We start from the raw sequence: 23,533 nt of genomic DNA, 5'->3' as shown, positions 1-23,533 counted from the left end.
ACTGTAAACAAAAACTTGGGCTGAAAATTTGTCACATAAGTTTTAATTAGGGTCCCCACCACCGCCCTATCAGGCCTTAATAATGTATACCTACTGACAAAACTGACTCGTTATTGTGACAAGCAGAAAACCTTGTCTTAAATCGCAAATAGCATCAAGGCTTGATTATTCAAAAAGGTATCTGAATTCGTCAAATTTTTTCGGTAAGAAAACTAATGTGACATATTTTCAACCCAAGCTTTTGTTTGTTGTAATGTTTTTAAAATGTGGTATGTTTGTAAAATGTGGTATGTGGTTGCTATGTTTGTAAAATGTGGTATCTTATGCACACTCCACTGTAAATCTGTGAGCAGTAACTCTATCGAATATCTATTTTTATATATAACAACAAACAAAATCTTGTTGGGCTGCGTTTATATGTATACCAAATGAGTACGTTAATTATGTTGACTTTGTTGATTACTAGGAATAACTTACCTTGTCTTTTAATAATATAATACTAGGCGGCAATTTTAATTCCGATCCGCGACGACACACACTTTCGTATTGGCTATGAGGAATTTGGGGCTATTTTCAGTCAACTGCTCGGTTCCCACTAATTTTACAAATAAAAATAGCTGTTTACTTCATATATTTCTCGTAAACAATAAGAACAAAGTACTTCTATATGATCAACTGGATTGTTCAAGCTTTTCTAACCACAATCTCATTTATCTGACTTTCGATATCGAATCGACAAGCAAAACAGAGAATTACCCATACCGCGACTTTAAGCATATTCAATATGATGAGCTTGAGAAGTGTGACGATTCTGTAAACTGGGCTTCTATATACATAATGGCTTTAGTAAACGGTTAGATTGACTTTATTCAAACTAATATTAGTAACATTTTTAATCAACTTGTGCCGCTTGTAATAGCTAATAGCCACATCAAAACATTAATTTCAAAACGAAATCGAGCGTATAGAAACTGGAAACGTTATAGAACAAAAGTTAAAAGCATAGAAACGGTTTTCAATTGATACCGATTGTTTTTCTTCAATTTTCAACGCCTTCAATTTTCACGTCTCTAGACCAGAAAGGTGCCTTAAGTTATCACTTAGAAATATGAGATCCAGGGTTCTATTCAGAGAGTTAACAATATTATTAATTTGAAATAAATTAACACAATGAATATTATCAATAAAATATAATTAATGATTTGCAGAAACATTATTTGGTGCGAGAGTAGAGTTAGAGACCCTAGTACACCAATTTATCTCACTTAAATTGAAATCACCTAACACACGTACATAAATGATTGTTACTTAGATTATTCAAGACTAGATATACTATGTTGTCAATATGCGCTTTGTGCAACTCGAATGAACTTTCAGGCGGCAAAAGCGAGGCAAGTGAATATAAAGAGCCTAGTGAAATGGGACAATTTATGCACACGCAGATCTGATCCAACAGGCAGTCACCGTTAATGAGTGGACACAAAAATGCGCTCAAATGACAATTGACAGTAATTAGAACGCCACCACCACGCAAGCGAAAAACATTTAATAAGTTCGGGCCGAGGAACTCACTGTCGTAGAAACTTATATTAAGCCAGGTATCAACAAGAACGAAGATGTCGTATTCTAATTGCGCACTAATGCTGCACACAGTCACCGACGTAAACGCAGTCCCCTGTCAGATGTTACGATCAAACTAATGAGAGCCCCATGTAAATGGAGAATTACTTCTCTTCCGTATCGTAGTATCATAGATTTTATAGCAAGATTTTTGAAAATTCTTCTCAGGATTGCTCTCTCACCACACAGTGTTGCCAAACAGTACATTTCGAAATCATTCATCATAAAATAAACTTGGAAATTTTTAATTTTTGTTAAAATAACTTAAAAACAATGTTGAATAATGTTAATCATAGATAAATGAACTATTTGCACTTGTTGGTTTTTAGCTTTGGTTTATTAAACAATGAAAAATTGTAACTGATATCAATGGCAAGTTTGTGTAGATACAATCAAACTCATACGCACACAAACCGATGTATTGTGTAAATATGTAACTAAAAGAACGCAGTTGCTCTCTACGGGATAAGTTTTGTTCAATTTTGTGTTCTCTACGGGCTGCGTAAAGGGGCTACGATACGTTGGTCAGTGTGCGCACCATGTAAATGAAAGGGGTCGTTGGAAAAAAACAAACTTATGGTCATGGCAATCTATTATTGCGATAAGCCCAGTATACCTCGGAGAGGACTGACTAATTCGTCCCGACGGAATATTCAATAGGCATTTCGCCATTCTCTTTCCACCTTAGGAGGAATGGAGTAAGGGTTTCTCACTAAACCACTTCGACACTACAGTCTACACAGATGGTTCTGAAATGGATTGTGGTGGTGGAGCAGGTATGTATTCCCATAGACATAAAATGTTCGTTTTCCTAATGCGTGCAGTATCAGATTTCTCTATCTAGGACAATATCGCTTTTCTTTCGGATAGCCAAGCTGCAATTCAGACACTGCCATCGGCTGAAACAACCTCTAAACTGGTGGTACTCAGTACAGACACTCTGCAAAATACTTCTGAATCGCGGATTGTAGATGGAGAGACCAAACGACATGCAAAATCAGCAAAACGTTAAGGTCATTCCTTCAACCTCAAACAAACGTCAGCATTAATTAACATGAAACGTCGAGACGCTTGGAGACTCACGGCAGTCATAAAGGAAAAAGGAAACGATTTTCCATTTCCTCTATGAATGCCCTGCGTTATGCAAGGAGAGAATGTCAACCCTGAGCAAACCCCTGTTCGAAAGTCGAACAAGTGTCTGGCTTAGACATCAAAAACCTAATCAGGTTCTTAAACTGCACAAACTGGATATAGTCATGATGTAAATAACTGTTAAACAAGTTGGTAGCGAGGATGTGGCAACAAAATGGTGGGGAATCGGTAGTTAGATTCTGGATGAATCACCAATTTAACCAACCAACAAATTCTGAAATCCTTAGAGCGCTTAATGCGTCGACAAATTGACTAATTTTTATGTAAAAACTCCCTGGTCAGTCCGTACCAATCTTCAGGCGTAATAAAAGCCGTATCACTGCGCTTCTTACCGGTTCAGATGATGTTCGAATAAATATTGACAATAATCGTGTAACCTTACTAACTTTTCGTGACCATTCCAAGGCTTTTGACACTATCAATCAATCACAAGCTAATGTATCTGAAGTAAAAGAAATTATTATTATTAACAATGGCCTGGTCTTGTATTGATATATCTAAAAAACATTTTTACATAAATTTTTATGATAAAATTTTATTAAACAGATCAGCTATACCGTATGTCGATGTACAATAGCTAAAAACCTAGGTGTGCGATTCCATAGACATCTAACGTGGGATAATCATATCTATAGTAAAATTGGTAAAGTATACGGAATGCTAAGATGTTTATAGTTAACATAGCACCTAACTCCAAGGCCCACAAGACTGCTCATCGCGAAATCTGGTTTGCTACCAACGCTGTTGTACGGCTGTGAACTCTATGCTAAAACTGATAGTCAAAGCAAAAAAACTCAATGGGATATATAATAACATTACCAGGTATATATTCTATATAGCATAAAACTGTATGATCACATCTCTCTATGGGCTCGCAAGATAACCTCGATATCACTCGACGACATGTTGAAGTTCAAGTGTCTTATAATGCTTCACAAAAGCAGAGTATCCGCATCTCAAAAGTCGTCTTCGCATTACTCAATCGTCACGATTACAACAGCTTTTCCACTTGAAATTCACTTCTGTAATATCTGAACGTCAGTCTTTCATCTATACTGCTGCCTATAGAACAAACTATCCCTTAAGTTCAGGGTCCTAAAAATACGTTGCACTTTAAAATATGTACAGTAATACTATGTACAGTAAAGGATAATTTAATCTATTTAATAATTTGTCTCTACTGCGCTAAATTCTTGCATTACTCTTTCTTTTTCTTCAATTCTTTGGCTTCATGAATAATGTAATTTAATTTTAATTTAATAAATTTTAGATCTTAAGATCAAATTGCGTAACATTTTTCATTTTTTTATACCTTACATTGTAATTACATTAGGATCTTGCACAACCTCTCGTTGTTGTGTTATATACCTAGCCTTACCATAAATTCGAGACCAATTTTACAATACATACGCCAAGAACAAATTCGCAGAAAAAAGTTCCGTTGTTTTTACTTTTGTTCGCTGTACACTGATTGCATTACATAAGTGTCGTAAAAGTGAGATTTACAAATTGCTGAAACAAACTTAATATTTCGAGAATGTTTGTTTACGGCACAATCAATCGTTTTTCACAAGCGTCTGAAGTGGCAGACTGAAAAAGAAGTAGTCCTCCTCGCGTGGTTCGAACCAGTGCAGCCATAAAAACTGTTCGAGAAAAAATTCCCAGACATCTTCTTAGGAAGCAAAAATTCATTTCCAGGGGTGATCTCCACATTAAAGACTTCCGTCGCTTAACTAGTCATCTTTTGACAACGGGCTTGAAGAAAATTAGACTCGATAGATGTTAGCAGCTTCTTCGGTGGCACGCGGTCAAGGGCCTTGAAAATATTCTTTTCACGGATGACAAAATTTTCACTGTTTCACTGTGAAGAAGTTTTTAATACGAAAAACGACAAAATCTATACAAAAACTTCTAAAGACGCAAAAAATGTTGTTCCAAGTGTTCAACGAGACTACCATCCAGTCTCCGTCTTGTAAACGCGTTACATCTCTTCATTTCTGCGAAAAAGGGGTTAAGTCCGTGGTTTCAAACAATCTTATGTTCGAGCAGCGACGTCAATATCCATAGAAACCGTGCGCGTTGCAATAGATGAATGGCCTAATTATTTGAAGACTTGTGTAAAAGCATATGGTAACCATTTCGAATGAAAATTTAAATTTGTTTTTAACTACGACAGTCTGATGGCAACAATAGAGACGTTACGGGACTGACCACAGGCAACAGACATTCCAGATGGAACTGACGAATCGCTTTCATAAGACAAATGAGAGCTTGCAGGAATGCACGACAGAGATTGAGCGGTTGGCACATTTAGCGTATGCGAAAGAAAAAGCAGACTTCGTTGAGAAGATAAAGTGCCAGGCATTCATAAGAAGTATACGAGATCCGGACTCGAAACGGGCAGCATACTGAACACAGAAGGGGACGTTTGCTGAAACAGTTTCATTTGCACTGATACAGGAAAGAGCAGTTATCTTGAGCAAGCCAGTGCACAAAATCCATCGAGTTGATGTTAAAGAGCCTACCTCGATGGGAGTCCTTTTCTCAGTTTACACGAAGAAGCTCGGATGTAAAGTGTTACAACTGCGGTAGGCCCAGGCTTATGGCCTGCAATTGCAGGATACCTCGCAGCCAACCGAAAACGAACACAGGTGGAAGAAAGCGAAGCGCTGAAACTGATAATGACGCTCCCGATTCACAGCAGCGTTAAACTAAAACGAACCAGCTCTAAGGGGCGAGAACTGGTTGCCACAACTGAATGCCCCGCAGTGTCTGTCGCATAAATTGGACGGAAAAGCAACAGGTGCTTACCCTAGACACAGGTTCAACGAACTCGATCATCCAGTCAGATTTGACAAATGGTAATGTGGAACCACTGGTAGGCTACAGGCTCCAGACAGCTCAAGGAGAGAGAGCTACGATTTCCGGAAAGGTAGTTTGCGAACTTGTTATTGGAGCTTTGTTAGAAGTTCACATATTTTTACTGCCTGAAATCATGGATGAAGTCATAATAAGAGTAGATTTCAAGCTGCTCGGATTTGCCTTGGATTTGGGTAAAAGGGTTCTGTCGAGTCAGAATATGGAGATAACGCTAAGCACCGGCAATGAGCAACGGATTCTGCCAAAATCTGTGGGGGTCATAGAGGCTGCTACGGAGACGACAAACATAATGGTGGGAAGGACACTAGTGAAGACGGAAAAAGACAAGAGGCCTCCAGTAAGAGTAGTAAATAATTTGAATTCACCAGTTATTTTGGTTAAAGGTGCTGTTATAGGGAAATGCCGGGTTGTAGAAGCCATAGTATGTTTCGACGGGAAGAAAAACCTCCGATTTCATAAGGAATTGGTTGCAGTAAATAAGAGGGGTAGAGAGGACGAAAGCTAAGAGAGATTGCCTATTCAACTACGATTTTGCAAAGTCTGCCAGCGAAAAACATCGAGTAGATGAAGAAGCAAACCAGATAATCCAGGATAATACGTTGAGCACGGTTTTGCTGGTTAAAAAAAAAGATGGAAGCATCTGATTTTGTGAGGATTATAGAAAGCGCGAAAGAATGAAGTCACGAAAAAGGACAGCTGCTCCTAAAATGTCCCTCTGGACACTTTATCCGGCGTGAAATGGTTTTCCACGCCTGATTTAAAAAGTGGTTACTGGCAGGTGGAAATTGAGTATTGCGACCATGACAAGACAGCCTTCAGCATAGAAGATGTGTTATGGCAGTTTGTTGTGATGCCTTTCGGTTTATGTAACGCACCAACAACCTTTGATCACCTGATGGGACATGTGCTGAATGAACTCCACTGGAAAACGTGTTTGATCTATCTAGATGACATCATCATTGCCTCCACGGGCTTACGATTGAATTGGAAGAAGTGGGCCTTGTTCAAAATAGAAGACACGTATCTTGGACATTAGGTGACAACCGAGCGCATCACAGCGGATGAAGAGAAAATAGAAGCAGTAAAATATTGGCCACGATCAAGAAATGTGAACCAAGCGCGAAGTTTCCTAGGACTGTGCACGTATTACCGTCGTTTTGTTTCAGGTTTCGCAAATGTTGCCCGGAGTCTCAACAATCTCACTAAGAAGAATTGAGCGTTTGTGTGGCACAAGGAAAAAGAGGAAGCGTTCTAGCATTTGAAAGAGCTTCTTTCTACTGCGCTATGTAAGCGTATCCGGTCGCGGAAGAAAAGTTTTTTTTGTGGATACGGATGATAGCGCATACGGAATAGGTGGAGTACTGTCACAGATCATCAACGGCCAATAAGAAGTAATCGCATACTACAGCAGAGTCCTCGGAAAGCCAGTGACCAGACGAGAACTGTTATCTGCGGTTGAGTGCGTAAAACATTTCCACAACTACTTGTACGCTCAACGACTCCAGTTGAGAACCGAACATGCAGCATTGAGATGATTATTCCAGTTCACGTACAAAGGTTCATTATATGCGCAACTGGCCATGGATGTGGCGGGTCCGTTTCCAGCAAATAACTCCGGCAACATATATGTGCTTGTTATGAACTATCGCCTGCAAGGACCATTTTTGGAAGCGATTTCAGGCTTCCGATGGGTTTACCGCTCCTCCGAAAACATTGGGAAACACTACAGGATGACGTGGAAGAATTACACTGCAGTTTATCCAACTAAGCAGCAACAAGATAAAGCATAAATTCGACCGTACTGTGAACTCCGAAGGATTCAGCGAAAATAGTTTAGTACTTCCATATAATCCTCAAAGAAAGGGATTTCTCCAAAACTGCAAACTTCCTGGGAAGGTTCATACAAGGTGATTAATAGGTTGAATGATGTGATGTATCGTATACAGCAATGCAAAACTGGACAGGAAAAAGTCAAAGTAGTGCATCTGGAAATATTGGCTCTATTTAGACCGAAAGATTTAGTATCTTATCAGGACGATTATACTTAAGGTTACGTGTTGCTTCCGCCATCTGGCGCCTTTAGCCCCTACGGCTAATCAACATGCTGGCACAACAAACCAGCACCATAAACCGAACCTTCACGGTTCCAAGGAGCTCAACAGAGCAACACAACAACAGGACCAACGTACACAACCTCACGCGTCTCTTACGACCCGAATTGCGACCGTCACTCCGAGGAGCTTTAGACTCCTCCAATTTAACTTCAAGTGACTATTGAGTAGGATAGACGAGATAGACAACTCAATGAGTCCACATGAAATCCCAATAGCTGAGGTCCAAGAAACCAAGCTGAAGCAGCCCTTTTTGGCGAATGAGCGTGACCACCTATGCCAGGTTGATCCCGGGTATCCCCGAATAAGAGATCTAAATTTGGAAATTTGGATACTGGTCACCCAACATAAGCGGACGAAGAGCACTTGAAGCCCTACAACTTGCCCACTGGAACACGAAAAGCAGATACAGTAGCCCCAAGCGAAACTCGTAGTTTAAAAAAAATTATTAATTATTTTTTCCATAAATCATAAGTAATACAAACGGTTCAAAAAAGTTATTGCATATTTTATTACTACAGTGGTATCAATCAAAAACTAAAAAATTAAACTCAATTTTTTAATTCAGTTATAATACATTTTGAGTGAGGTGAAAAAGCTCGTACATTATTTAAAATAAAGTTCATGTAAATATTAATATTTCGTATGTATGCCTTTGTTTCTAATAACCATGTGTAATCTATTTGCCATACTTTTAACGAGCATTTCACAAAAGCTGTGCTAAATTTTTTGCCATTCGTCCGGAACGATACTCTTCATTTCATCCTTTGAATTTATGCTACGCTGGCGAACTTTCCCATTGAGATAGCACCACAAGTTCTGAATGAGGTTTAAATCTGGACTCTGTGCTAGTGTATCTATGACATGCGCACTATTATATAAAAATCACGATCGCACATTATACGCTTTATGCTTCGGGTCATTGTCCTGATAATGCCCCCTTGACCAAGTTTTTCTGTACAAAGTGGCAATTTTTCTTTTAAAATGTTAAGATACGCAGCCTGATTCATAATACTCTCAATAAAATGCAATTTTCCCGGCCCAGATGCAGAAAATGAACCCACCCCCGTGCTTTACTGTAGGCTTCAAAAGTAGAAAGTTGCCAGTTTTTGTGTATTCCGGTATGACGTATGGGACGTATGGGGCACCTTCGTCTCAAATACAAATAAATGGAGAGAATCATTCTTGAATAACTAAATCTTATTGCGAAACACCTTTTCTCATGAGAGCGCTGCCAAAATTTGCTCAGACGGGGTTTCGTAAGCTGCTACCACAACAACAATACAGGAACTCGACCCGACCTGCCACTTCATCACTGGTGTGGTCCACCGTAAGGACCATGTCGAACCCGACGAAGCACAACTATAATGTAGCAATCACCTTTACCAGTTGTACTTCGTCGGAACCAAAGAGATGCGCGAGCTACTTCAGCCCACAAATCATACTGCTTCCTCCGGCCAACAGGTCCAAACTTCGTGCTACCAGCAGGCTAAACTAACTGCCAAACAAAAGTGTGCACTTACTTTCTCCAGCGACGAGGTCCAGGTGGCCATCAACAAAGCAAAAGTTTCTAAAGCCATTTGCACAGCTGGATTAAACATGCTGATTATGAAACCCCTAGGTCCATTGGGAGTAGAGTACCTCACCAGGGTTTTCAACGTGACCATGGCTACTCTCATAATTCCTGATAAGTGGAAATCAGGGAGAGTGGTCACACTACCGAAACCTGAAAATGCGCCAACCAAAGGGAGTTTTATCAGTCAATAACTATCCTTTCCGCAGTAGGGGAGACTCCTGAGACTCTCCTACTCCCTCTCTTAACGAAACACCAGACCTGCGCAACACTCCCGCATGAATTCCACCGAGTGCACAGTAACCCCGGGTTTAACCAAAACCGCTCTTACGAGAGGAATGTCCTAGTAGCGTTAGACTTGAAGAAGGCTTTCAATACTGTCAGCCACTCCACGCTGCTAGAAGATATTATACCGTTCCTGTTGTTGTAGCAGTATCTTCGCCCTGTCAGTGTAGTGTAGTTACCGGTCGTCTTCGTCTAGCTCAACTAACGGTAGGCCCAGGAAACTAGCTGTTTCGACGGGTTGGGTCCAGGGGGAGAGAGGTGTTAGATGAGTGGGTTTTATAGGGCATGTGAAAAGGTGGTTAGTGTTGTTTGTTGTTGTTGTTAGCAGCATAGGTAGCCCTGTCAGTGTAGGCATATCATCGTTCGTCTTCGTCTAGCTCATCTAAGGGTAGGCCCAGGAAACATGCTGTTTCGACGGGTTGGGTCCAGAGGGAGAGGGGGGTTAGATGAGTCGGTTTAAGGGGGCATGTGAAGAGGTGGTTAGTGTCGTGCGGGGTACCTTCACCGGACATGTGTTTGGTATGTCGGGGTCGATTCTGGATATGTAGGAGTTTAACCTGCTACAGTATACAGAACGTAGTTGTGCCAGTGTTACACGGGTCTCACGGGGGAGCTGGAGCTCTTCGTCTGCAATAGGTAGTGGTTGGACTCCGATTACGGCATTCACAGGAAGGGAGTTCAAGAAGGTGGTAACGGTCTCCCGGTGAATGTCGTTTATTGGCTGTCTAAATACAGTCCGGTCCAGTAGGTTACGGTCAGTTTTGTCCTGGAGTTCGTCGGCGTAGTCTAGGAGGTGTCTCCTGATGTGCCTGGGAGGCGGCTCGGGCTCAAGCAGGTGTCTGCAGGGATGAGACCTGCGGTAACATCCAAGCAGGAACTGCTTGCTGAGCAATTTGTTGTGCTCCACAACTGGGAGCATTTGTGCCTCGTTATGAAGGTGTGGGATGGGTGACATCAGGAGGCACCCGGTCGCTGTCCGAATAGCGGTATTTTGACAAGTCTATAGCTTTGTCGACTGCGAATCACTAGTTCAAGGCGACCAGACAGGCGCAGCATAGTTAAGAACCGGCCGGCCAATTGCCTTAAATGTGGAAAGCAACAGTTCTTTGTCTTTGCCCCAAGTGCTGCCGGCCAGCGATTTGAGGACCTTGTTGCGATTTTGGACTTTTGTGGCAATTGCGGTTGTATGCGCAGAGAAGGAGAGCAAGCTGTCAAAGGTTACACCCAAAATTTTGGGGTTATTTACCGTCGGAATTGGTGTATCATCGACTTTTACCTTAAGGGACAGCTTGACCTCCTTTGTCCAGGTGGTAAAGAGGGTCGCCGTGGACTTGGTGGGGGAAAGTTGGAGATTCCTCGCAGTGAAAAATCGAGAAAGGTCGGTGAGGTAGTTGTTCACTCTGGAACACAGACCATCGATGTCATTGCTCGACGCCATTATCGTGCAGTCGCCAGCGTATGAGACCAGGGAAACTCCCGCTGGTGGTTGGGGGAGCTTCGAGATGTAGAAATTGAAAAGCAAGGGAGAAAGGACACCACCCTGCGGTACGCCTTGCTTAATCTTTCTCTGTTTTGAAGTTTGATCTCGAAATATCACTGACGAATGCCGACCGCTCAGATAGTTCGCGGACCACCTCTTCAGTCCTGGCGGGAGTGTCGACTGATAAATATCATCTAGTAGCGTGGAATGGCTGACTGTATCGAAAGCCTGTTTCAAGTCCAACGCTACTAGGACAGTCCTCTCGCAGGGGCGGTTTTAGTTAAACCCGCGATTTATCTGGGCGTTTATGGCGGTGAGTGCAGTGGTGGTGCTGTGCACTCGTCGGAAACCGTGCTGATGTGGGGCTGGGGCCAGGTGTTTCGTGTAGAGTGGGAGTAGGAGGGCTTCAAGTGTCTTCACTACTGGGGAAAGGAGAGTTATCGGCCGATAAGACTCCCCTTGGTTGGCGGGTTTCCCAGGTTTCAGTAGTGGGACCACTCTCCTCCCTGCTTTCCACTTGTCAGGGATGATGAGAGTGGCCAGGGACAGATTGAAAACCCTTGTAAGAAATCCTACTCCCAGGGGTCCCAGATGCTTCAGCATCAGCGCGTTAAGTCCGTTAGGGCCAATGGCTTTCGATGATTTCGACTTGTTGATGGCCCCCTGAACCTCATCACCGGAGAAAGTAAGTGGCGCACTGTCGTTCGCCAGTTTGTGCAGCCTTCTGGTAGCACGACGTTTGGTTCTGTCGCCCGGAGGATGCAATATGAAAAGCCGGCTAAAATAGCTCGCGCATCTCTTCGGGTCCGACGAAGTGCAACCGTTGAAGGTGATAGCCACCTTGTCGTTGTGCTTCGTCGGGTTTGACAGGGACCTAACGATTCCAGCTCTGAGCAGAAGTATTTGGAGCAGGATTGCTGCGAGAGTTTGCTCCTGTGACGTAAGGGGTGGGATGATAAGGGTTTCACTAGACAGGGCTAGTATACTGGGGCGGCAGCCCTTGGTCGGGAAAAACCCGAGTCATTCCGGTATGTAGAACCGGCTGCCATGGGAATGGGAGGTTAGTGTCGTGCGGGGTGCCTTCACATGCCGGACATATGTTTGGTATGTCGGGGTCGATTCTGGATAGGTAGGAGTTTAACCTGCTACAGTATCCAGAACGTAATTGTGCCAAAGTTACGCGGGACTCTCGGGGAAGCTGGAGCTCTTCGTCTGCAATAGGTGGCGGTTGGACTCCGATAACGGCATTCGGGGATCGGGAGCTTAAGAAGGTGGTAAGGGTCTCCCGATGAATGTCGTTTATGACCTGTCTGTACACTGTCTGATCCTGGAATGGTCTGTCAGTTTTGTCCTGGATCTCGTCCACGTAGTTAAGGAGATGTCTCCTGATGTGCCTGGGAGGTGGCTCAGGCACAAGCAGGTGTCTGCATGGGTGAGGCCTGCGGTAACACCCTAGCAGAAACTGCTTGTCGAGCATTTTGTTGTGCTCCTTTACAGGGAGCATGTGAGCCTCGTCGTGCAGGTGTTGAATTGGGGACATCAGGAGACATCCTGTCGCGGTCCTGATGGCAGTATTTTCGCAGGTCTGGAGCTTCGTCCACTGCGTCCAGGCGACCAGACAGGCGCAGCATAGTTAAGAACCGGTCGGCCTATTGCTTTGAAAGCCGACAGCAACATTTCTTTGTCTTTGCCCCAAGTGCTGCCGGCAAGCGACTTGAGGACCTTGTTGCGATTCTGTACTCTCGTTGCAATAGCGGTTGTATGCGCTGAGAAGGAGAGCAAGCCGTCAAAGGTGACTCCCAAAATTCTGGTGTTATTTACCGTCGGTATTGGGGTATCATCGACGTGCACCTGAAGTTGCAGCTTGACCTCCTTTGTCCAGGTGGTAAAAAGGGTCGCCGTAGATTTAGTGGGAGAAAGTTTCAAGTTTCTCGCAGTGAAGAAACGAGAAAGGCGGGCGTGGTAGTCGTTGTTGTAGCAGCATAAACATTCCCCATATTTACATACGGGGAATGCTGCTAGAGTGACAGTCCTTGGCCGGATATAAAACCGAGTCGTTTCGGTAACCTAGAACCGACTGTCGTGGAAATGGCGTGGAAGTCAGTGTAGTGTAGTTACCTAGTAGTCGTTTACTTTGGCGCATAGGCCATCAATGTCATTGCCCGACGCCATTATCGTGCAGTCCTCGGCGTATGAGACCAGTGAGATTCCCTCTGGTGGCTGGGGGAGTTTCGGAATATAGAAATTAAAAAGCAAGGGTGAAAGGACACCACCCTGTGGTACTCCTTGCTTTATTTTTCTCTGTTTTGAAGTTTGGTCTCGAAATATCACCGACGCGGGACGACCACTCAGGTAGTTCGCGGTCCATCTCTTCAGCCCTGGCGGGAGTGTCGACTGTAAAATGTCATCTAGTATTTTTTTTTGATATTATACCGTCGACCCTCCCGGCGGGGTTGGAGAGGCAGACCACGAACTATTTGAATGGTCGGTACTCGTCAGTCATCTTTCGAAACCAAAAATCAGACGAGGAGGATAAAGTATGGTGTTCCCTTGGGTGGTGTCCTTTTATCCTTTCTTTTGAACTCTATTTTTAGAAGCTCCCCAAACCACCGGAGGAAATTTCTCTGGCCCACTATGCTGACGATTGTTCGATAATAGAGTCGGGCAATGACATCGATGGTTTGTGTTCCAAAGTGAACAATTATCTCACCACACTTTCTCGATTTTCCATTCCGAGAAATCGCCAACTTTCCCCCACTAAATCCACGGGTACCCTCTTTACCACTTGGACGAAGGATATGAAATTACAGCTAGAAGTAAAATACCGACAGTAAACAACCCCACAATTTTGGGGGTCATCTTTAATAGTTTGCTCTACTTTTCTACGCATACAACAGCAAATGTTGCTAAGGTCAAAAAGGTCTTCATACCGCTAGCTGGCAGTACTTTCGGCAAAGACAAAGAAATGTTGTTGGAGACATTTAAAGCACTTGGCAGGCCGGTTATTAACTACACAGTGCCTGCCTGGTTACCTGGAACCAGTGATTTGCAGTGGATAAAGCTACAAACCTATCAGAATACTATCATCGGGACAGCCACGGCATGCCTCCTGATGTCCCCCCTGCAACATATACACAGTGAGGCATTAAAGCGACGTGTCAAGGAGCACAACAAAGTGCTCAGCCACCAGTTACTGTTCCTGCTTGAGTGTTACCGCAGGTATCACCACTGCAGACATTCACTTGAGCCTGAGCCACCTCTCAGGCACGTCAGGTGACATCTCTGTAACTACACTTACGAGACCCAGGACAAAATACATCTTCAACCACTGGACCGGCCAATATACAGACAAACCCTAAACGACATTCATAGAGAGACCCTTACCACATTCCTAAGCTCCCGACCCCCGATTGCCGTTATCGAAGTCCAATGACCACCTATTGCAGACGAAGAGCATCAGTTTCCTCGCACGATCCGCGTAACTTTGGCCCGATTGCGTTGTGGATATTGTAACAGGTTAAACTCTCATCTATCCAGAATCGACCCCGACATACTCAATATATTTCCAGCATGTGACGGCACATCGCACGATATTAACCATATCTCGACATGCCCTATTAAGGGGTTATACGCAGTTATGACTTTCAAAAAAATCAATTTTTTTATTGCATTTTTGTAATGTACATATATTCAAAAGTATACGCACGAAATTTGAAGTAGATCTAAGCAATACTTTCGGAGTTATACCTAAATATGTAGAGATGCCTCGGCACGTTTTAAGGTAGGTATTGAAACTTTAAACGTGTTTTTTTCAAAACGGCATTTTTCAAGTCGGTGTACACGATATCTCGAAAACGGCTTGTTTGATCGGTCAACCGTTTTAACTCAATCTTTAAAGATACATTTTCTAGTAATTAATCGTTCCTTTTGTAAATCTAATACTTATTTTCCATTTTATAATCAATTTACGGGCACATTTTAACGTAAAAATCGAAATCATTTCTTTTAAAAGCTGTCATTTTGTGAAAATTCACTATTTTGATTAGCCGAACGATTAATTACTAGATAATCTAATATATTAACAAAATTTGTTTGGTTTTTTGATTTCAGATAATCCAATCCTGAGTTACGATGTACACCGTAAATCGTCTTTTTTTAAAGGAGGTTCCAGAAATCGCCTGCAGCGCGCTCTATAATCAACATTTTCATAAATAAAAAATTTTGTTACGTTCTTAAAGGATGCTTTTATAACCGCCAAAAATTTTCAAATTAAAATTTCTGAAGTTTCTTCAGGATAAATCCTTGACAACCCGTCTTTTATTTGCTTCATAACTGCGTATAACCCCTTAAACCTACTCATCTAACAACGCTCTCTCTCGGTACCTAACTTGTCGAAACAACACGTTTTCTGGGTGTACCGTTAAATGAGTTAGACGAAGACGACCGGTAACTACATCGCACCAGTAACTATATCGCACCGCCAGACTGCAACACACAGCGTCATACACACCAAAGAATATGTAGACCACACCACTTATCCTTCACACCCCGAAACGTAACCTCTTTTCTGAGAATTTTACCGCTCCTACAACTCCACTATAACCGACTTCAGAGTAGTATTGCAGATATCAACCTCATCATAAGCCGACAATGTATTCTGGCTGCAATTCGAAAATCATAACTATGTACTGACTCAGTATTACTTAGTAACGTTGTCTACAGTGTGTATCGCAATGACCACGCTAAAGTCAACGATGCAAGCCCATCCTTAAATCAATGACGGGAGATACGCGAGCTTTTTCGGCCGGCACTCTGTCTCCATCGGTGGAGGATGACAAATATCATGTAATCGGCATTAATCCCCCACGTAATAAGCACCCATTCTTCGTTAGCACCACCTCAACTAAACAGCACGTTTTCTAGATCTACTGAAACTCGATATCGAAGAAGATGGCATTATCGCTCTAGGCAGGGTTTTTTAGCACGGTGCTTTAACAACAACAAAAAAAATGTTTATAAATTTAATCGGTATATTGCCTTAAAACTACTTATTGAAAACCTATTTTATACTTGTATGAAAAACTACAGTTGATAATAATTATAAAGCATTTACCTTTTCACAATTGAATCCGATTGTAGGTACTGTATTTAAATACTGATCAAATTTTAATCTATATAGTGCCGTTGTTTTTCCGGCTGAGTCAAGGCCAAGCATAACAATGTGTAATGTGCCCTGAAAGTTCAAAACATATGAATATTGGTTTGAATTACATCAAAAGCAAAAATTTAAATGGGAAAGTAATTACCTGCGAGGGTAACGCATCTAAAAAGTTTCCCCCATTTTTCCCCATTGCTGCCCCCATTTCAGAGCAAAATACAAATAATTATATGTGTTGTACGTTTCCGCTGTTCTTACTTCTCACATTTGCTTTTAGTAGGAAACCAACTAGTTATATTCCAGCCTTCCATTTTGGAGACATTTGCGGGTTAAGCTCTGAAAACAATATAATATATATACCTTCTGCTCAAATATGAACGAGACGTTATCAATAAAACGGTTCGCGGATGACATATGGCAAAAATAAATTTTTTGTTTTGTTATCACGCTGTAATTTGCCATGTAAGCTAACAGTCCTACCAAAAAACAAAAAATTTATTTTTGCCATATGTCATCCGCGGACCGTTTTATTGATAACGTCTCGTTCATATTTGAGCAGAAGGTATATTTTAATTCTCATCTGTAAATCAGAAGAAATTTAGCTGAGATTAGAAGTAAAATCAAACACATTTTTTTTATAAATGATTTATCATGATTTAGAACACAAAATAGAGACTTCTTAAGAGAGTTTATTTCAAGGCGAATTTATTACAGGTGATGGCATGAGCATATAACTAAAATCATACATGTTTTGTTTTTGCTTTTTGTACGTGATAGGACGTCAAAATTAGCTGTTTATTTTCGAGCCGAATTACTTGAGCAAAGGACATAAGAAAAGTAGAAAACATCCACTTTAAATTGTGTCCAGTAGAAGAAGGCTTTGCTCGGATTTATTATTACTGCGATTAGCAAGAAATAACTGAAATGACAATAACAAAGTGTTTAAAATTGTTATTAATTGAAAATGGATATCAGGTAAAATTCCATTTTCGTGGACATTTTGTGGTTTCTTCATATCTTGTAGATACAAATTATACATGCCTATCACCATCAGCAATTTACGAAAACCACAGCGTGGTCTAATACTTTCAATTTGATTTATGCATTTGTGGGTCAGACTTTTAACCATGCAAATTGCTTTAATTTCCCTGAATCAGCATTGCATGATTATCATTGATCCAGCATTGATAACGAAATTCTCTGGCCAATTGTGTATTTTTGTTTGCGTTGTGGTAATATGTATATAAATTCGGGGTAAGCAAGGGAATACTTACCTCTACTTTCATTCAGATATTTCCTATGTGCAGCACCGGTTATGAGGATTTTATAAAAGTACTTGAAACAAATATTAACTCCAAGTAAATTAAGATCATATGCTGCTGGCATAGCTGCCCAAATTTTTCGAATTTACTTGCGCAAGCATCAAACCAGTTTTGGAGAAAGAAATTTCCTACGTTTTCTTTCATTTTGGTATCACTTTTTGGATGCAAAACCAATTCTTACGCTACTTTCACATATTCTTCCTCAAGTTGTACATCAAACTTCAAAAAGCCTTCCTTCGTGAAAGTTCGACAATATGACAGCCGATTTCAACGAACGCATGTACCGTAAAGCAAAGTAGACTCAACGTTGAAATTTATATTTAGCATATACGTACAGTCTGTGTCAGAAAAAAGAAACCGCGATTATTCATGAAGTATAAAAGATATATATTTAATTTTTTTTTACATGAAAGTATAAACAAAACTGTTGCAATTACAGTAGGTTCTGTTTTTATGCGGTAGATACGTTCCGCAAGAAACAGCATAAAAAAAAAACAGCATAAAAAAAGCGACTAGTTCTATAGTAAAACTATAGATACGTTTCAAATGCTAAAATCGCATAAATCTGAAATAATGTAATAAAATCGCATAAAAAAGGGCACTAGTCCCATATTATTACTATAGATACGTTCCATAGACCGCATGAATCTGAAATAATTAAATAAAATCGCATAAACAAAATATTGCATCTTTGAAAATTATATCTTTATATATCTTCCATACTTGTAGGGTTAGCATTTCTGATGTAATCTGTGATGAGTTTTTGCTTAGCTGGTTTAGAATCTTGTTTATATGTACAATTCCCGATAGGTCGACATGCATTTTGTAATTTAAAAAAAAAACCGCACTATTTCAAAACCGCATAAAAAAAAGCCGCATAAAAACAGAACCTACTGTACTCAATAAGCCGTGTAGTGTTCATCGTTGTCGGGTATAGCCTGGCATCTTCTTCATGCTTTGAACCAGCTTTCTTGCGAACTCGACGCACGAGTTGCTTTAGATCGTGGACTAGCCTTCCGACAAGATGCGTTTTCATAATTCCCCACTCATTTTCAAAGGGGTTGGCTTCTGGGGACTGGGAAGGCCAGTCCAATACTGTGACGCCATTTTCTTGTTTCTCAATGTGTATTTCTGAGAGCAGTGGTTTTGATGATGTGGGACGGTAGGATATGTTCGCCTCCTTCAGCCGACGTTCGATGGTGTTGATACTTACATATATTCCCTTTTTAGCCAGAAATGATCGTGCTTGGCGTAGTCACAAAGAAGGGTCCCGCTTAAAAAGTTGGGCAAGCACTTTATCCTGCTTTTTTGTCGTCACTCGCTTCAAGCCGCGCTCGGAAAAGTCATCAACATTTTTGTACACCTTATACCTCTGATTGTATTATACATCACAACAAACTTTTGTATGTAACTACAGGGTGGGCCATATAGCGTTTGCTTTTTGAACCACCTAGTTTTTTGAGAATGGTAACTCAAATGACATGTCAAATGTGTTCTTAATTTACTTAAAGGTTTGACATTTACGAAATGGGACGCTATACGCTTGAACAAAATTGGGAAATATTGAAAACCAATTTCCATAGTGGTGAGTCTTCTTCTTCTTTTCTGATTTTCACATCGGTGGCTACGTCAATAAGCAAAATTGTCGGATTTGGGGCTCAGAAAATCCACACGTTACTATAGAGAAGCAAATACATCCACAACGAGTCACTGTTTGGTGCGGTTTTTGGTCTGGCGGCATCATCGGACCATTTTTTTTCGAAAATGAGCGAGGTGCCGCGGTTACAGTAAATGGCGAGCGTTACCGTGACATGCTCAACGAGTTGTTTCCAAAAGTTCAAGAGGATGACATGGACGACATTTGGTTTCAACAGGACGGTGCAACTTATCACACTGCCAAAGTTACACTCGAACTTTTGGCTACCGTTTTTCAATTCCGATATCAATTGCCCGCTGCGGAACTGTGATTTAAGCCCGTTGGACTATTTTTTGTTGTTTTGCCGTTAAGGACAAATGCTATGCGAACCATCCAGAGACGATTGATGCTTTAAAGCACGAAACCGAAGTTGCCATTCATGAAATTGGAGCCCAAACAATCGAAAATGTGCTTAAAAATTGAGTTGATCGAATGGCCTACTGTAAAGCCAGTCGTGGCAGTCATTTGAACGATATTATTTTTCATTCATAAATGACAATGTTCAATCTTCAAAATAAAAAAAAAACTTTGAAAAAATATTGATTAGTTTTTTTTTTATAGCCGATTCAAAAAGCAAATTTTACATGGCCCACCCTGTATATAAGGCATGGTTGTATTGCGGATCCAAAAACATTAATACAATTAATATGTATTGTACGTATAAATGGAGAAACATATACTCATAAAATTAATTAAAAAAAAAAAAAATAAATAAATTATTGGCGCGTACACTTCTGTTAGGTGTTTGGCCGAGCTCCTCCTCGTATTTGTGGTGTGCGTCTTGATGTTGTTCCACAAATGGAGGGACCTACAGTTTCAAGCCGACTCCGAACGGCAGATATTTTTATGAGGAGCTTTTTCATGGCAGAAATACACTCGGAGGTTTGCCATTGCCTGCCGAGGGGCGACCGCTATTAGAAAAATGTTTTTATTAATTTTGCTTTCCCCGAGATTCGAACCAACGACCTCTCTGTGAATTCTGAATGGTAATCACGCACCAACCCATTCGGCTACGGCGGCCGCCATAAAATTAATTAGTTTGTTTTAATAGGCTGACTAATCCTTAGGGGAGGATGGTTCCATGTGTAGAAGTCCACGCAAGTGGGGAAAGTTACTCATCGCCATTCACCTGGGAGTGGCCAGGACGATTCTTCTACATATGGTCCAAGCAGCTCACAACGTCCGGGATTAGCCCACGTATCCTCTGGTTAGCTTCCGAACACCCGTTCGGGAGTGAGCTAAAGTGAGAAGGCGAAGCATCCCAGCATAGCTGGTTGTGCGCTGGGTTTGGGACCCGCCACTTAAAAACCCCCCCCAATGAAAACAGCAACAAAGCCTCGGATGAGAACTTCCAACACTGATGACGACCCCTGCAAACGAAATATGGAATACGATTTGAGGGCATGCACCTGGAATGTCCGGTCCCTTAATGGGGAAGGTGCCTCTGCCCGGCTGGTTGATGTCCTCGTGAGAGTAAAGGCTGACATCACTGCCATCCAAGAGATGCGATGGACGGGGCAAGGTAAGAAAAACATAGGACCTTGCGACGTCTACTACAGCTGCCATGTAAAGGAGCGCAAATTCGGTGTCGGATTTGTTGTGGGAGAGAGACTTCGTCGCCAAGTACTGTCGTTCACTCCGGTGGACGAGCGTCTCGCAATAATCCGCATCAAAGCGCGATTTTTTAACATCTCGCTAATTTGCGCCCATGCCCCGACGGAAGTGAAGGACGATGCGACCAAGGATTCTTTCTATGAGCGTTTGGAACGTTCCTATGAGCGCTGCCCCCGCCACGACATAAAAATCGTGCTTGGCGACTTCAACGCCAGGGTGGGCAAGGAGGGAATTTTTGGTCCCACAGTCGGAAAATTCAGCCTGCACAACGAAACATCCGGTAACGGACAGAGGATGATCGACTTCGCCGGGGCCCGAAACATGGTAGTCTGCAGCACCAGATTCCAGCATAAAAAGATACACCAAGCTACCTGGCTGTCTCCTGATCGAAAAACGCGAAACCAGATCGATCATGTTGTGATAGATGGAAGACACGCTTCTAGTGTATTAGATGTATGTACGATCCGAGGAGCCAACATCGACTCGGATCATAACCTTGTTGCAGCCAAACTGCGCACACGCCTCTGTGCAACAAAAAACGTACATCTACCTACGCAAAGAATGTTCGACATCGAAAAGCTGCAATCACAACAGACAGCCACTCGACTCTCACTCCTGCTCTCGGAGAGCACTGCCCAACACACCGGCATGCGCGAGCAATGGAGCAACATTTCTCGTTCCCTACGTACCGTCGCCGAAGAAGAAATCGGATTCCGGCGAGCCAGAAAAAACAATTGGTACGACGAGGAATGTCATGCTGCCGCCGAAAGAAAAGATGCCGCCTATAGAGCCACGCTGCGATCGGGCGCAACGCGAGCCATGTGGGATCGCTACAGAGAGCTGAAAAAGGAAGAGAGACGTATTATCCGAAAGAAGAAACGAGAGGCCGAAATACGTGAGTGCAAAGAGCTTGAGATGCTGGCCAACAAGAACAACGCCCGAAAATTCTACTAGAAAGTTCGGCGGCTTACAGAAGGTTTCAAGACCGGGGCGTTTTCCTGTAAGAACAAAGACGGCGAACTGGTGACTGACGTACAGAGCAATCTTAAATTATGGAGGGAACTCTACTCGAACCTGTTAAACAGTGACAGCTGCGCATGTCATAGGGAATGTGAAGATCCCGATACCCCAATCGTTGACGACGGAATTGTCGTTCCGCTACCCGATCATGACGAGGTGAGAATAGCCATAACGCGGCGGGCGCAGACGGACTGCCGGCTGAGCTATTCAAACATGGCGGCGAGGAGCTGGTAAGGTGCATGCATCAGCTCCTATGCAAAATATGGTCGGATGAAAGCATGCTTGCCGATTGGAATTTAAGTGTGCTCTGCCCAATCCATAAGAAGGGCGATCCTGCAATTTGTGCCAATTACCAATTATGGGATTAGTCTTCTAAATATCGCCTATAAGGTTCTAGCGAGCGTATTGTGTGAAAGGTTGAAGCCCACCGTCAACCAACTGATTGGACCTTATCAGTGTGGCTTCAGACCTGGAAAGTCCACCATCGACCAAATATTTTCAATACGCCAAATCTTGGAAAAGACCCATGAAAGGAGAATCGACACACACCATCTTTTCGTCGACTTCAAAGCTGCATTCGACAGTACGGAAAGGAGTTACCTGTATGCCGCGATGTCTGAATTTGGTATCCCCGCAAAACTAATACGGCTATGTAAGATGACGTTGCTCAACACCAGCAGCGCCGTCAGAATTGGGAAGGACCTCTCCGAGCCGTTTGATACCAAACGAGGTTTCAGACAGGGTGACTCGCTGTCGTGTGACTTCTTTAACCTGATGTTGGAGAGCATCGTACGAGCCGCAGAACTTAATCGCTCAGGCACAATATTTTATAAGAGCGTACAATTGTTGGCGTATGCCGATGATATTGACATCATTGGCCTTAACAACCGCGCTGTTAGTTCTGCCTTCTCCAAACTGGATAAAGAGGCAAAGCGAATGGGTCTGGTGGTGAACGAGGACAAAACGAAGTACCTCCTGTCTTCAAACAAACAGTCGGCGCACTCGCGTATCGGAACCCTCGTCACTGTAGACAGTTATAATTTCGAGGTTGTAAAAGACTTCGTCTATTTAGGAACCAGCATTAACACCGATAACAATGTCAGCCTTGAAATCCAACGTAGAATCTTTCTTGCCAACAAGTGCTACTTTGGACTAAGTAGGCAACTGAGCAGTAAAGTCCTCTCTCGACGAACAAAACTAACATTCTACAAGACTCTCATCATGCCCGTCCTAACGTATGGCGCAGAAGCTTGGACGATGACAACATCCGATGAAGCGACGCTTGGAGTGTTCGAGAGAAAGATTCTGCGTAAGATTTTTGGACCTTTGCACGTTGGCAACGGCGAATATCGCAGACGATGGAAAGATGAGCTGTATGAGCTTTACGACGACATAGACATAGCGCAGCGAATAAAGATCCAGCGGCTACGTTGGCTGGGTCATGTCGTCCGAATGGATACAAACGCTCCGGCTTTGAAAGTATTCGATGCGGTACCAGCTGGTGGTAGCAGAGGAAGAGGGCGGCCTCCTCTGCGTTGGAAAGATCAGGTGGAGAAGGACTTGGCTTCACTTGGTGTGCCCAATTGGCGCCGGTTAGCACGAGAAAGAAACGACTGGCGCGC

General features: G+C 42.5%; 1 protein-coding gene across 3 annotated transcripts in view; it reads right to left on the bottom strand.

Annotated features, from left to right (window-relative positions):
- The window catches only part of LOC128869547 (ADP-ribosylation factor-like protein 4C), a 110,841-nt gene that overhangs the window by 66,098 nt on the left and 21,210 nt on the right, over nucleotides 1-23,533 (bottom strand). The window contains exons 2-4 of one of the 3 annotated variants that reach the window (XM_054112114.1): nucleotides 16,408-16,595; nucleotides 16,215-16,334; nucleotides 493-595 (exon numbers count right to left, since the gene is read on the bottom strand). In XM_054112114.1, the coding sequence (XP_053968089.1) occupies nucleotides 578-595; nucleotides 16,215-16,334; nucleotides 16,408-16,464 (195 nt within the window). In that variant the 5' untranslated portion in view covers nucleotides 16,465-16,595 and the 3' untranslated portion in view covers nucleotides 493-577. Of the gene's footprint in view, nucleotides 1-492; nucleotides 596-16,042; nucleotides 16,091-16,214; nucleotides 16,335-16,407; nucleotides 16,596-23,533 lie in introns of those variants that run through there. The other 2 variants (XM_054112113.1, XM_054112115.1) reach the window with 2 other exon arrangements.

Source organism: Anastrepha ludens, chromosome X, assembly GCF_028408465.1.
Source record: "Anastrepha ludens isolate Willacy chromosome X, idAnaLude1.1, whole genome shotgun sequence".
NCBI classification, from domain to species: domain Eukaryota; kingdom Metazoa; phylum Arthropoda; class Insecta; order Diptera; family Tephritidae; genus Anastrepha; species Anastrepha ludens.
The sequence above is the reverse complement of the archived record's forward strand: the minus strand, read 5'-3'. Positions and strand labels throughout refer to the sequence as shown.